At 38.2% G+C, this 14,995-nt stretch overlaps 1 protein-coding gene across 1 annotated transcript; it reads left to right on the plus strand.

Annotated features, from left to right (window-relative positions):
- The first annotated feature begins 1,132 nt into the window (after window positions 1-1,132).
- Window positions 1,133-13,467, plus strand: LOC137273289 (calcyclin-binding protein-like). The gene is made up of 6 exons (XM_067805841.1): window positions 1,133-1,306; window positions 2,939-3,140; window positions 6,026-6,122; window positions 6,804-6,903; window positions 8,833-8,930; window positions 10,583-13,467. Exons 1-6 carry the CDS (start codon window positions 1,289-1,291, stop codon window positions 10,722-10,724), a joined length of 657 nt encoding a protein of 218 aa, XP_067661942.1. The 5' UTR covers window positions 1,133-1,288; the 3' UTR covers window positions 10,725-13,467.
- Window positions 13,468-14,995: the final 1,528 nt, after the last annotated feature.

Raw genomic sequence — 14,995 nt, forward strand, 5'->3', positions numbered from 1 at the left:
ATTAATTTTACGTGTGTTTAAGCAATGTTCCAGCAATATCACGGCGGGGGACACCAGAAATGGACTTCACACATTGTGTGCCCATTTGGGGGGCGAACGCTGTAATGATTAGACTGCCTCACCTTCCCTCAAATATGTGTACCTCCTCTGCAGTTAATTATGCGCGGGTCGAAACATCTTGCCTACTCTAACTACACACATGCATAAAGAGGGTTCGACTGAGGGATTCAGAGCTGGTGCAGCCTGTAAGTGAAACCACATATTTACACCATCTTGCATCAAGTAGGTGTTTGTATTTTGCTGTTCAAAGAACACGCACAAAATGAATAACTTGTTTGAAACAGTAATTCTTATGACTAGACAGGGAGTGAGTGAATGACTTACTGTGCATGTCATGAAATTAAACGAAATATCATAAAATCGAGGATAATCAACGTCTTATATTCTCCTTGATAAAATTATCTCATCAGATGCACTATAATTCTGTTGTAATGACGTTCTAAACCATCAAAACCCAAAGTTATATCGAATTACCGGTGCACCTTCTTTGTTTGGTGCACAGGGTGCAAATATAGTTTTCACTTTCTTAAATCGAGTCATAATAACTGTCATAAGGTTATGACTGCTGTTACACGTGAATACACACTCAATTACTACATGCTGAAACCTGAAACAACACAGAAGTATAATTATTTTCATCGGTTGGTTTAAAAAGCCACTGGTGAATATGCGGTGGGTGAAGTGATAAAGATAATGCACCCGCAAAATGTACATGTAAAACTTTGTCAAATTCATACACTAAAACGATATACACACTTCTGAGATATGAAAACTTTAAGAAATTTACAAACGATTTCAACATTTGAAAATGGCTATAATTCGAAGCCACTGTAAACTAGGCATTTTTTCCTAAAACATGTCTGTGATTAGTTCATAAATTTCACAAATGGCTGCCATGGGATGAGCTAATTGTAAGTCCTGGAAAGATACGAGCGGTGAGGTATCAAGCTGAGACCCGTCTCGCATATCGCAAGGTGGCGCACGCAAAGGAAGCTGGAAACCAGCTTAGATTAGAAATGATATCTCTAGACTGGTTTGGCTATATAAGAGCGCTTGCGCTCCACTTCACTTCAAGCAGTATATAGCGAACGAGCACAGGGTATCAGTCTATAACGATCCGAGTGTTCAGGCAGGGAATACCGGAAGTTAATCAAAGTGGGGAATCCCACGTGAGGTCAGACGGCCAGGTATTTTCAACTGTGAATACTTCTGCATATATTCTGTAACCATGGCATCGATAGAAGAGGTATGTTGTGTTTGTACTAGATGAACATAGTTTGGTATTCTGGATTAGATCCAGTTTACGGTGATGAAAATTAAACCACGATGCAGGTGTATTTATCGACTTTCATGAGGGGCCTCTAGAACATTCTTGATCGTGCATGTTCATTGTTAAATTGTTCTATGTATTGGTTGATGTTTATATCACGAAAAGGTTCTTAAGCCATGAGAGGGACAGCTGATAAGCAACTTTGCCTTCAACCTTTTGAAATAATAGAGTTGATTGGGATTTCAATGGTACCACACCATATCACATATCATCTTCGCATTCTTTCACCGCCACTGCGCTAGACCTAGCGTCCTAGGTTTATTTTGGCACATCGGTAGCTGAATGTCGAATGACACATTTTTTTTAAAAACGTTCTTAGAAGCTTTTTCTGCCATCATGGTAGGCTCAGCACCAGGGACTGAGTGTCCAAGACCAGTTATACCGTTCTCAAAATCGACCATTTGTGCCTAAAACATTCCACGAACAAATGGTTGAATAGCAAAACTATTATATAATAATATTGTAAATCCTGTCTGCTATAATCCATTTGAGAGCAATTTGAAAACATCTGTGCTTTGAACAATTAACAGAATAAAAGGACCTTCAAGGTGTTTTTTGTTTGAGTTTGAGGAGATGGACTATGAAAACATGAGGAAGTATTTCTATGGCTATACCAGATTTGTCTGAAATAATGTTCAAGGCATGCTCTTTATGAAGGGCGGTAGTTGTGGCAAAGAACCAGTACTAGATACAACAGTATAAAATCAGATGTATTATTATCTGATAGGTGTTATACAAGCAGGTTCAAGAATGGCACAGTCTTTGACGAAGAAAGTAAACTTCATGGTTTTATGCCAGTGATACATAAAATGAGATACAGTTAATCCTCAGGATAAAGTTGAGACCCCAGGCACTGCATAGATTAAACTTATTGCCAGATTGATTGGAATCCAAGCCAGTGTTAACACATACCTTGATCATAAAAATCTAATCATGTTGCATATTCCTGACCTGCTAATATGTCAGTGCCAGCGCAGTGTACTCAACAGAATGTTCTCTCACTGAATAAGCTCTACTCTCTTTGCATATGTTCAAAGAGACTGACCTTACATGTTACCCGAATAGAACCCCACCACTGCACATGCCCAGAGGCTTGCCATGTGACCAGCTAACAACTGTTATTCTCTCAACTGTTTCTGGCTCAGGGAGTTAGAAGAAAACAGTAAGATAAGGGGGTTAGAGGCAAACGATATGGGTTGGAATAAGTATTACATAAATAGTTTTAATAGAAACATACATGTACATTTTTCACTCATCACACCGAAGAACAAGTTTTATTCTAAACATGGATACGGTATGTGAAGTCTGGGTCTGGTGACCCCTTCCGTGATATTGCTGGGATATTGTTAAGAGTGGAATAGAAGCAACCTTACACACTCACTATGTATTTGGCATGTTGACAATACACCTTGTCGCAAACAATACACAATACTACAGAAACAGTGGTACGTTATTGCACTACATGACATAACACACCTTGAGCTTGTTGAGATATTTACAGCCAAATACATTTGAAAAACGCTGTAGGAATATATCAATATGTTTTAGCTGAAGAAGGATATTGAGGAGTTGAAGAAGTTTGAGAATGAGTCAACACGTCCCCGGGTCCAAAAAGCATTGTCTGTGGAAATACGGAAGATCGAGTCAATGATAGCACTGCAAGAAAACCCCACCCCTGTCAACCCTGTTGCCCCGCAGTCCACCATAAGACAGGAGGTCAAGGTGCGCAGTGAGCAGATCAAGAAGTATGGTGAGTTCGTGGAGTGTCTACTTGGATGATGTCATGATGTCAGCAGATGTCTTTTTTGGGTGAATTTCTTGGTCTTCGCCAGTGGTAGCAGTACTCTTTGTGGTGGTTGAAATACTGTAAAATTATTGTCCCCATGAGACTGAGAGGGCATTTACACCCACTTGAATCACAGAGTATTTACATTTACTGTCGGTTTTAATTGTAGAATATTTGTAGGTTTTAGATACATACCATCACCATTACCTACAATAGCCAGCACCTGAAGGGATGGTATAAATCCAGCTAGGGTCCATGCAGGAAGCAGAAGTATTGAATTAGTCCCATTGGTGACCTAACTTGTTGCTAGAGATGTCTTGCTTGTTTTTATCTCATATTGTTAGTCGTTTGAATCTGATTTTAATTTTGTTTAACCTAGTTTTAACAAATCAGTTATAATTTAGTAATTTTACTTTCCTTTACTGACAGGGATTTAGAAATTACATGTATTTTATCATGAACTTAGAACTAGTTTCAGTCACATTATGATAGAAATGTTGCTGACTCATTTTAAAGTGGAAAACATGCTAAACTGGAGATTTACAGAGAATGAAAAATCCTTTGTTCAATCACCAGTCACAACATACCAAAAGTAGGGCGATGGGGTAGTCTAGTGATTGAAGCGTCTGCTCGTGCCAAAGGCCTGGGTTCGAATCCCCACATAGGCACAGTATGAGAAGCCCATTTCTATTGAATGGACAAAACATTGACTGGTCTACTGTTTCTAGTCAGAGAAGGTTATACATTTTATGACTGTCATAAGGAACTATTCATAATTCATGACTAGGGGGTGATGGTGATTTTGAGTGTGTAGTGATGGAAACTTGTGTCACCCATTTTCTTCTGGGGAGGCTGTTAGGGTCATCAGTTTTGTGTACACGTACTTGGTTGGGGTGGGTGGGGTATACATATATGCTTAAAAGGAGGGAGATGGAGGAGAGGATCACTGACTTTGTACATGGCATGGAGAGGTGGGTAGGGGGGTCACTTACTTGGTACCTAAAATCAGGGAGCCTATATAGAGAGGGAGAAGAAACTCCCCGAAAAGCCACCGAACATTTGTCTCAGGTCATTACGTAACCAGTGTTGCCAATGTGGTGGCAGCGTAGTATTTAAGATTGAGCCCGGTTTATTTTCAACAGCTGATTAAGTTTGCTGAGTGTTGTAACAACTGAAATCCAACATGTAGAAGATAGGTTAACTATTTTGTCACGTCAGTTTAAGTCAAATAATTGGTATTAGTGTCCATATTAGGACAGTAGATTTGTAGTAAAGTTTCAAGTCGGTAAGTTATAGCTCACTGGCTTTTATTCTCAATTCACCGCGAAGATAGACTAAATTGTGCTGATAAAAACTTCTTTCACTCATTCATTCAGTTTTTAGAAGGAGAACATACCTTGAGTTGAAAGGTATTTGCAAGTAATAGTAACAGCTTTATGACTTAAACATTGTTAGGGTGTAATTGAGGTGTGTGAAAAAAATGACACTTCGCCATTAAAATACTATAATCCGTTGTTTGAGTAATCCTAGTTACTTCCTCAAAAACATCTTTCACGTACACCTTTAATTCATATGAGGGGAATATCAGGGATGAGAAATTTCCGCGGATCCGCGGAAATCCGCGTTTTTTAACATCCCCAGGGTCATTTTTCTGAAACGTCTAAATATATATACAGTGTTAATATTGATTTTAGAAGCCATATTTAGTGTGTAAAATGCCAAAATCCCAGGAGCTTCCGGGGGGCTTCGCCCCCCTGGGCCCCCGGCCAGGCTCCGCCCTGGACCCCAGACCCCCGACTAGATTTCAGCTGTAAATGAAAATTTCCATTCTCATCCCTGGAATATGCTATCAGGTGAAATGTGTTTACATGTAATGGTGATAGTTTCATAATTTGAAAAAGAAAGTTAGGGTGTATTTGAGGTGTGTGAAAAATGTGACATATTGCCGATCTGATCTGATTCGCCATTGATGCTTGAGGGTTATAGTTCCATAACTTCTTTCTTTCTTGTGGATCTTATTATTTGACAAAACTGGAAAGGTGTTTTAGAACACTTTGTGACAGTTTTACACTATATTTTTTAGGGCAATGTGACAGTGTCAGTTAACATTTTGTTAATGTCCATTCTATTCCCCACATGCAATAAGATATCTGAATTAATTATTAATGTAAACAAAAATGTTAACATGTGTTCTTGCGATACTTTTGCGTTCTTTAACATGTTTTGGTAGGGAAGGCTGCGGTGTATCATTTATTCTTTCATTCATTTACATATGTACTTCTTTCTTTTATTTTTCTTTGTTTTGTTCATTCATTCACATAATTCTTGCTCTTACTTCTTACTATAATTCATTCATTCATTCATTGTAAAATTCTGACTGATACAATAAACTGGCTGAAGTTCTGTTAAACCAGGGATAATCTACAGCTTACATGTATAGTCTCATTGGTTAAACACAACTGAAGTTGCACTGGGAACGAACCAAGTCACTGTGTGCGTTGGAGCATGACAAGGCACACGTTAATTAGTACAAATGGTAAAGAAAGCAAGCATGTGACCTATCCCTGTTGTAGAGTATCCCTGCTAAAATTTAGAAGAGCACATACTCCTCCATAGCAAACATTATCATCACCTGTCACTATCCTACAGATTTATTGTTCTGAGTATTTTTCAAATACGCAGGGTAAGGAGGGTATTTCAAAACAAGAAAATGTGTTAGCAAAGCAACCAACAAAGAGTGCTGACATCAGTGACCATTTAATAAGCTACTGAAAATATGTTGTTTAGCTCACATGAAATTTCATTCAAAGAGAACTGTGTGTGCTGACTTGCATTGTATTCCGTGACAGCTTGGGACCAGTCAGACAAGTTCATGAAGCTATATGTAACACTGGATGGCGTCCAGGGCATCCCTGCTGAGAACATCACCTCCACCTTTACAGACAGGTAACCTCTTGTCCACATATTTCTAAGGCGATGGAGTAGGCTAGTGTTTAAAGCGTCGGCTTGTGATGCCAAAGACACAAGTTCAGTTCCGTTCTGAAGTCCATTGCTGAAGTCCAGAAGTGATCTTGCTGAAATTTTGTTAGAAGCAGTGTAAAACTAAAGTCACTCACAGACTCTACATGTTAATGTTGTAGCCCAGTGTTGCAAACATTGTAATAATATTCTTCATTAGTGTCAGGTTTTATTTCACAGATTTCTTTTTACAATTTATTGTAATGGTTTTATCAATGTATCTTTTATAGACCGATTGCATTTTTAAAGATCTGAATGTTTTTATGGATATTAATATCATAATTTTAGAGCGTCTCATAACTCTGCACAGAATGGCTTGTTAGTTTTACGTTTATATTGTGTTACCTGTTTACAACTTACATCACATATATGATATGTATGTATGTTTTTATCAAAATGACTTTAGGTGAGACTATAATAAACAACCTGTCTGTATGAACAATTATCTAACCCATCGGATATGAGGTGAACAAGGGAGGTAACTCTATGATTCTACAACTGTTTTAATACAGTGTGTGTGATTGTAATATTCATAAAATCATGTATGTATATTGTTGATCATGCTGTTTCTAAATGACATGTAAAGAACTGTTCTAACCCTGTTACCAGATCAGTCAGGCTTGTTGTGAAGGGCCTCAACAATAAGAACCACGAACTATTCATTGCCCGGCTTTGTGAGGAGATCACCCCAGACAACAGTTACCATAAGGTTAGTACCTGATGTCCCAGGTTAGTATCAGAACAGGAACCTGCTTAATGTCACTCCAGTGACATGAACTGGATGAATAAACAGTGTTTCTGCTTGACATAAGCTTAGTCTTAGAGAAGTTACTGTAAGTTTCATCGCAGAATAGTAGTACTAGTAGTAAAGGTGGTTTACCATAGGTTGTGTTTCAGGGTCCTGATCCACAAACGTTTGTAGCACTACAATATTTGTAAGCCTGTGATAAATTATAGACGCTTTTTGACTTGGAACCCATAGCTGTAGTTATTGCCTGTCACCTTAGGTTATTTTAAGATAGGTTCGATAGTGTCCCGATTGCCAGTTACCATATGTTTAGTCTGTCATCCTTATTACTTGCACAGAAATGTGTTCAGTGCCAGTTACTTTAAAGGTCACATGCAACATAAAACACAACTTTACAGATTCTGATGCCTTTCGGTATGCACTTACCGAAACAAATAATCAAAAATGCCAGTTCAGCCTATAAAGTTGAAAAAAAATGTGATGAAAAAAAAGCGTGCAAAATTAGAGTTCAAATGATTCACTAAATTTCCCCCAGCGCTGGGGGGAAAAGTGGTTTCAACTGCTGTGCTGCGCTGCACCCATAACACATGCGCAGTGAATAGGTTCGCGGAGCTTGAATCAGCCTGCCTGGAGTATGAGGTAGTGAGCAGTAGTCTAATCTTGGCTGTGTACACAAACAAGTTAACAATCTACTCGTTACATTAGAAAAAGCACTTGGATAATTGTGGTTAGCAGCCTCGGTCACAGAGAAAACTTAATGTGTGATTTATTGACACCTATATGCCTGCCTGCTAAAGACAATATGCAATACACATCTTCAATCATTGGCCACATGCAATTTGAACTTATCACCTATCGGGCTATACGCCATAAACAAAATAAATTGATTTACGACTCCTGCATTGTCTCTGCCGCATTATGTAATTAGGCAGGTGTGATACTTGTACACGACATGTTTTAATGTCTATGGGTTGCAAACAAACTACATACATTTTTCTCGGATGATTGGATCTGACGGAAACTGGTGCAAACTCTTGTCAGTTTCAAGGCCTGCTTTAATTTGTACGTGGACGAATGGCAGTTTCCAGCCACGCAGTAGTTCACCATCTCTTTTTGACTGGATCGAATGCAAATTCAGTGAATATGTATTTACAAAAACCAACATCTCCATATACATTCGTTATGGATGACAACTTCTTCTAGCGTATATGATTTTGTTTGACAGCGGTATGTGAATCCATACTGAAACGACGCATCAAGTACAAAAAAGGGCGTTGTTATTCATGAAGAATCTTACTTTCTTGCAGGGATAATCTACACCTAATCTCCCTGTTTCTTGTGACTCGCCATAAATGCCAATCAAACAGATCATCTTTCTGTACACACAATGAGCTCTCAGCGTATCAGCAAATGAACCGGCCAGTCGGAAGCTGTCATTACACTTGAGTGCACAGCCACCCGCTATGACTGGGTTCAGTCTCCCAAGGTTTTCATTTCGAGGGCAGTAAACCCAAGTACAAAATATTGCACTTTTGAATCGCGGTTGTACGCTTATAATTTTGTTTATTTGTTTTTTTACAAGCAGCAATGTATATTATATGTCATGAATAAGTGATAATTGTGTTTTAATTAGGTTTTTATGTTTTGGTTGCATGTGACCTTTAAGTTAAATTTTGAAAGTGTCCCTGTTTACAGTTACACTTACAATAGAGGCAGTAGGGTAGCCTAGTGGTTGAAACATTCACACCAAAGAAGCAATTCCAATTTTCCCCACGTTGGTGAAGCCCACTTCGGGGTCCTCAGACATATATTGTTGGTATATTCCCAAAAGTAGTGTAAAACTCAATCACTACGGTTACGGTAACTTCTATTGCTCCCCTCTGTCACCAGGTCAAGACAGACTGTGTGTTGCTTATGATGAAGAAGTCGTCATCCATCACCTGGGCTTACGTCACGGAGGCAGAGAAAAAAGCGAAAGAAGTAAAAAAGTAAGGTTTCCACCCATTATTCTCTGTGACAGATATGTTTCATAACTTTTTTGTTTACATTATATGTCTTAATATGCTAAAATGCAGGCACCAGACAAAATATTGTCAGTATTGTTTGAGATGACTTTCCTGATTCAAACCCAGTAAAAAATATAGTCAAAAACATGTCTAATCCGTGTGTCGAATAATGAAAGTGGGTGAGTGGCATTTTTTTTAACTTGGAGTCAGGTATGGACAACTTTATTGATAAACAACATTTTTATTTAATAATCTGCTGTTATTATGTAGTGTTAACCAGTAGAGCATATAACATGGCATTCTCTTCCCACAGAGGTTACTCCTGTCATATCTTCCTCTGTAACCTCTGTTCTAATACGGACAGATTTCCCGTTTCTCATAAAATCAACTATCGGTCAAAAATCGCAGCACAAATTCTCTCCCTTCTTTCTATCATCCAATATTGATCAGGTGTTACATCAGCTTAGATCCAATATGGCAGCCACCATGGAGTTAGTCGATCAACATGTGAAGGATAGATTCGGTATTTCATGTTTAACTGAAAAGCAGAAAGTAGCACAATATATATTGCAGGAATGAATTGACAAGATGTTTCTGCTGTTGTGACACTTAAGATGTTTAATGGCTAGCTTGTTGTATGTCAAATGTGGGGATGGAGATTATATCAGTGATCAGCGATTATATGAGTGGGTTCTGTCTAGACGGAACGTTTCCTCGTGCTGGGGACGAGGTTCTAGTTTTTCTGAAGTATATGGAAATTACCGAGGATCACTTTTAAACGTCGCTGATTGCACAACTAAATCTGATTGCAGTCATACATGAATCCAGAACACTTGCACCATGAAAGGGTCGTATTAGAATAGCAGTTGCATAGTAGGATATGACACGTGTAACCTCTGTGGGAAGAGAATGGTAACATGGACACGAACAGGAATAAATATTAATATTTATTTAGCAGTTGGCGTTTTGGGTATGTGTCACTTTGCCTGCAGCCATTGTAATGCAAGATTGACATAATAGTTACATGTTCTTGTTTATTGTTCATTATGCACTTGACCAGCTTCATTTATAGTCAGTAGAATCTTCAATACTCATATCTCGCTGATAGCACTCAGAACTTGCAGTAATTTCAAGCATAATGATGTCATGAAAACAATGACTGAAAAACTGATAAAATCTGTATTATAACCAATTTGCACCGTAAGTGAAGTTTATGAATAAAAACTACCGACACACCCAAAATGACCTTAAACTTTTTGCAAGCCAGACTCTTCTGATGACAGGTTTGTCAGAGAAGGGAGTTTGAATCATTCTAATGCAAAGATTGTATGGAGTAGCACAATCGTGAAGCTTCAATCTCATAGTCATATGGATCCAAGGTGACTTCTTATTGTTTCATACAAGGGGCAGTGGGGTAGCCTAATGGTTAAAGTGTCTGCTCGTTATGCTGAAAACCCAGGTTCGATTCCTCACATGGGTACAGTGTGTGAAGCCCATTTCTGGTATCCCCCCACACTGTGATATTGCTGGAATATTGCTAAAAGCTGCACAAAAACTAAACTCTCTGAGTTTTCATAAAAGAAATCATACATAGTGGCCTGGTAATAAAGTTTTTTTCCATTTTAATCTTTCAGACCAACATTTGATGAAAAGGAAGACCCCAATGCAAGCCTGATGAAAATGATGCAGAACATGTACGAGGATGGTGATGATGATATGAAGAGAACGATCGCCAAGGCATGGACAGAAGGACGGGACAAGAATCCTGTGATGTGAAGCAACTAGGGGTGGGGTAGGGTGGGGTAGGACATCTTGTGGGATGAGTTTTGAGCATCGACATGGTTGGTATGACTGAAAAAATACCATTTTGTGAGGCTCACGTCTTTTTCAGGTTTTTGTCTATATGTAATTTTTGTAAAATTTATGAAAAGGTTCTAATATTGTCTACAGACTGTTTGTATTTTCACTATGTTTGCCTGTGTTTTGATATGAATTTGTTATTATTGATATCCTTACGTGTCAAGATTAAATAATTGTTTTCATCAATTTCACTGAAACTTGCAAGTATTGGCATATGGTGGTGTTGACACAATGAGGGGCGGTGGGGTAGCCTGATGGTTAAAGCATTCACTCGCCCTGCTATAGATCGGGGTTTGGTTCTCCACATGGGTACAATGTGTGAAGCATATTCCTGGTGTCCCCTACCATGATATGAATATAGTGAAAAGCAGTGTAAAACTATACTCACTCACTCTCATTGAAACAATATATGGCTTCATGTGTAGAGTGAGTGAGGGTAGCACTCATCATTCTCCATTCGTTATATACGTAAAAAATGTAAAGGATCACAGATTTTTGTTTTTTAATCTGTGATGCCGTATTTGCTATGGCAACTTAAATAGAGCGGTCTTTAACTGTTTAGAGTGGTATTATTGTGAGCTGATCAGACTTGTTTGACACATCCAGCATTGTACTCAAAACCTGGCAGCATGAGTCTTAGATACATATTGTTGACAGATTAAGCAGGATAAATATTTTGAAATCCATGGTCATATTGTCTAAATACTAGTATGTACATAGTGAAGAACTGCCCCTATGTACAATTTGATGTCTACAGTTGCATCCATAGAACATGACGTTTTTCTCAACCTTTAAGATTGTGCCCTCATGTATTATGTTGAACACTGTCTTCATCGCCAACTTCTTCCGTGTGACTTAGATGCAGCCTGAATATTCAAGTTGTTAGGTCATTGGGCAGAAGGGTAGCCTATGGTTAAAGTATTCATTGATTCTGCTCAGGTCCTGGGTTTGATTCTCCACATAGATAAAACATGTATGCCAATGTTTGGACTCCTCTGTGACAATATTGGTGGAATATCATTAAAAGCAAAACATGTCAACACTTCAGGGTTTGTAAACATGTTTTTCCATCAGACATGAATAAGCAAGTGTGCTGCAACATTTTCATTGGATTGTTGAGAAGGAATCTGTCGACCAAGTGTTTAGGCTATGTAGTGCCTGCAGCAATGTTTTTTTTCTTATTTGCCTCAGGGTGCAACATGTGCAAGAACTTTGATCATGCAGTACTCATATGGCCTCCATCAATTATACACAGCTCTTTGCAATTAGGGATCCTGCTTAATTTATGGTTGGTGTGTGTGCATGTGTGTGCCCGCACATTGAGGGGAGGAGATGATCATTTTTGTGGAGTTGCATGTAGTGTGAATGACAACAACCCCTACCCCCATGTGTACAAAATTGATGATGTTTGGAAATCTTTTCCATCTGATTTTGTACTAATTTTTCATCATGTACATTGGTAGAAAAGAAATATAAGGGGGAAATTTGTTGGGGTTTCTTGCGCTAAATTCAGCGAACAAAGAAAATGGCATCAAATTATTTCACTATGGATTCTTACAGTGGTCCAAACCATTTCACAACATTTCAACCACGCCTGCCCCCCTCCACTCCCAGCCCCAACATATAATTGACAACATAACCCGTTACTTCACAGAACTCAGTTTAAGCATTTGGAACTTGTGCAACCTGAAACAGCAAAATGCAACCTCATATTTATACCATCTTGCACCCAGTGCATGTGAATGTTTTACTGTTCACAGACTTCAGCTAGCAAACAGCAAACAGGCTTCGAGCAGAGATGGATGACTACAGAAACAGTAACTGAATGAGTGTTCACATCATGTAGCTGAACAAAAGATAATATGATCTTATGAGATACAGCATGTTTTCATTATCAATACCAAGATTCAAGCATTATGTATAATTGTGTATCAATTAACAATTGCAACTGATTTTTGATTGGTGCAACTAGGATTATGTAAGGTTGAAATGAGTACAACGTGTCATTGCCATAAGTAAGGATAACAACAAATGGATGAACAACTTTATTGCAGTGAGAGCAACGTTTCAGTGTAGGTTTTGATTTAATGTAAACAGTTGCTCCATACATCAAAAACTCACACTGTTGTCAGTGTATGCCAACCTGGTTTTCATCACAGATTGTGCCAAGGATAATCATACAAAGTGCTCAAAGGGACATAACTCTTGCTTGAAATAATATTCAGCCAGTAGAGGGTCAGGGAGTCAATTTAGTGCAACATTGCATTAATTTATTCAAACAATTCAATATGATGTTGTGATATTATCATACCTTTAAGTTGATCATCCATATAGTGTTATCCTTCCTTACTGTTTTAACCTCTCAATGCCTCTCAAAGAAGTTATTCATTTCCATAAATCACACCATGCCTGGCATTTAAAGGTCACAGTCACATGACCATATTCATTAGGACACAACAGTCAAAGCGCATGTTCAGGATCGCCTTTCTGTAAATATTGATGTTTGGTAACGACCTGACTGATCCAGTCTGATTGGTGTCTTCAGACACCTTTCATGGTAACTGCGCCCTCGGCCCAGGCTATTTGTCACTTGGTAATGTATTCTCAATTTTCTGAATCGGCCTCCATGCCTTGTCTGAAAATAAACTATTCTCAGTCATTATGCTTTCTTTTATTATTTGGGTTTTTTTTATTTGTGGTACTTTGCAAATAATGATTCATCTATTGCATCTTTTGAAGAAATATTTAGGCCAGACCAACTTTTTTTTCTTGCTTTTATGCATCTTCTGGTGGTATTTTTTTGAAAATAAGAAAAAAACTTCCCAGCTCAAAAAATAAATAAATATAACATAAAATGAATAAATAATTTTTTTAGTATTTGAAAGGAAATTTGGAATTTTTTTTCCTCCTGCATTAAGGTTTTCTGAGGTCAAAAATCCGTAAACCAAGAAAACCAATTGGTCTGGCCTAAGTCTTTCACTGAGAAACTTTAGTACACACACTTGTCATACAACTACAACAAGAGCTGCTTCAACCTTGTGAGTGTCTAGCCCATACACATCTTTCCCGTACTTTGAATTTGGAATCAGAGTTACAATTCAGAGCACATCTACACAATATGTTCTGCAACATGCAGAAGCGACAGTACATTCAGTAAATATTGATGATAGTTTCTTAGGATTGGATTTGATGCTATCTTCCTAAAACAGGCTTTATATAAGATGCAGAAGATGTGAAATGATCTACCATTCTCACCTTTTACATTCTAACATGGAGGTATCTTATGTCTGTGACACAGGCTCTTGCTAAGTCTACATCACCAGAAGAATATTGGTTTGGTAGGTGTGCCAACTGATTCAAGAGCTCAAACCAATATCCCCCTCCCACTTCATGGCTTTGGATTATAAACCAGTATCAGCCAGATATTTCTACTAAGTGTATATACTTTAATATTTTGCCAACTCATTTTTTGCCATACCTCCAGTTTCATAACCTACCAGTTAACTGTCTCCATTTTTTCATCAATTTACAGGAGTGTTGAGGTAGCCTAGTGATTAAAGCATTGGCTTGCAATGCTTAAGATCTGTATTTAATTCTCGACATGGATACAATGCATGAAGCCCATTTCTGGTGTCCCCTGCTGTGATATTGCTGGAATATTGCTAAAAGCGATGTAAAACCATACTGTCATTCCAGTCTAGGTAAACTGGGCCCCTGTGTTATTCGCTACACTCCAAAACTGGGTCTACCAATACCTAACAGTAGATAGTGTCAGGTAACTACAGAGATTGACCAATCAGAATACTGCTTACCAAACAGCAAAAGTGGACATTCACGCATACCTTCTGAACTTTATAAACGCAAAGGTTTCTACCCAAACGATTCTGAATGTTATTTTCCCTACGACAGCTTCTGGACGATGCACATGAAGCACACCACAACAGTGAATAAACAGTTGCTGAAAATAATGCTTTTGGTAATAATAAAGGATGTCAGCTTGCAGAAATACAGTATGGTTCAAAATTATTGAGAATAGCTAATGCATTTCATATTATTAAACGAGAACAAATCAGATAAAATTGAATGTATTGTGAAAGTGAACTGACCTTTTCATGTTGTGTAGGTAACAATTTAATATTTTATCAAGTCTCCTTGAGCTTCACGGCACAGTCTAAGACGGGTAGGCA

Source organism: Haliotis asinina, chromosome 2, assembly GCF_037392515.1.
Source record: "Haliotis asinina isolate JCU_RB_2024 chromosome 2, JCU_Hal_asi_v2, whole genome shotgun sequence".
Classification (NCBI taxonomy): domain Eukaryota; kingdom Metazoa; phylum Mollusca; class Gastropoda; order Lepetellida; family Haliotidae; genus Haliotis; species Haliotis asinina.

Excerpts from the sequence above, each read along its gene's own strand:
- LOC137273289 (XM_067805841.1), top strand. Across the intron at positions 6,904-8,832 it reads CAGACAACAGTTACCATAAG|GTCAAGACAGACTGTGTGTT; the intron begins GTTAGTACCTGA and ends CTCTGTCACCAG. Across the intron at positions 8,931-10,582 it reads AAAGCGAAAGAAGTAAAAAA|ACCAACATTTGATGAAAAGG; the intron begins GTAAGGTTTCCA and ends TTAATCTTTCAG.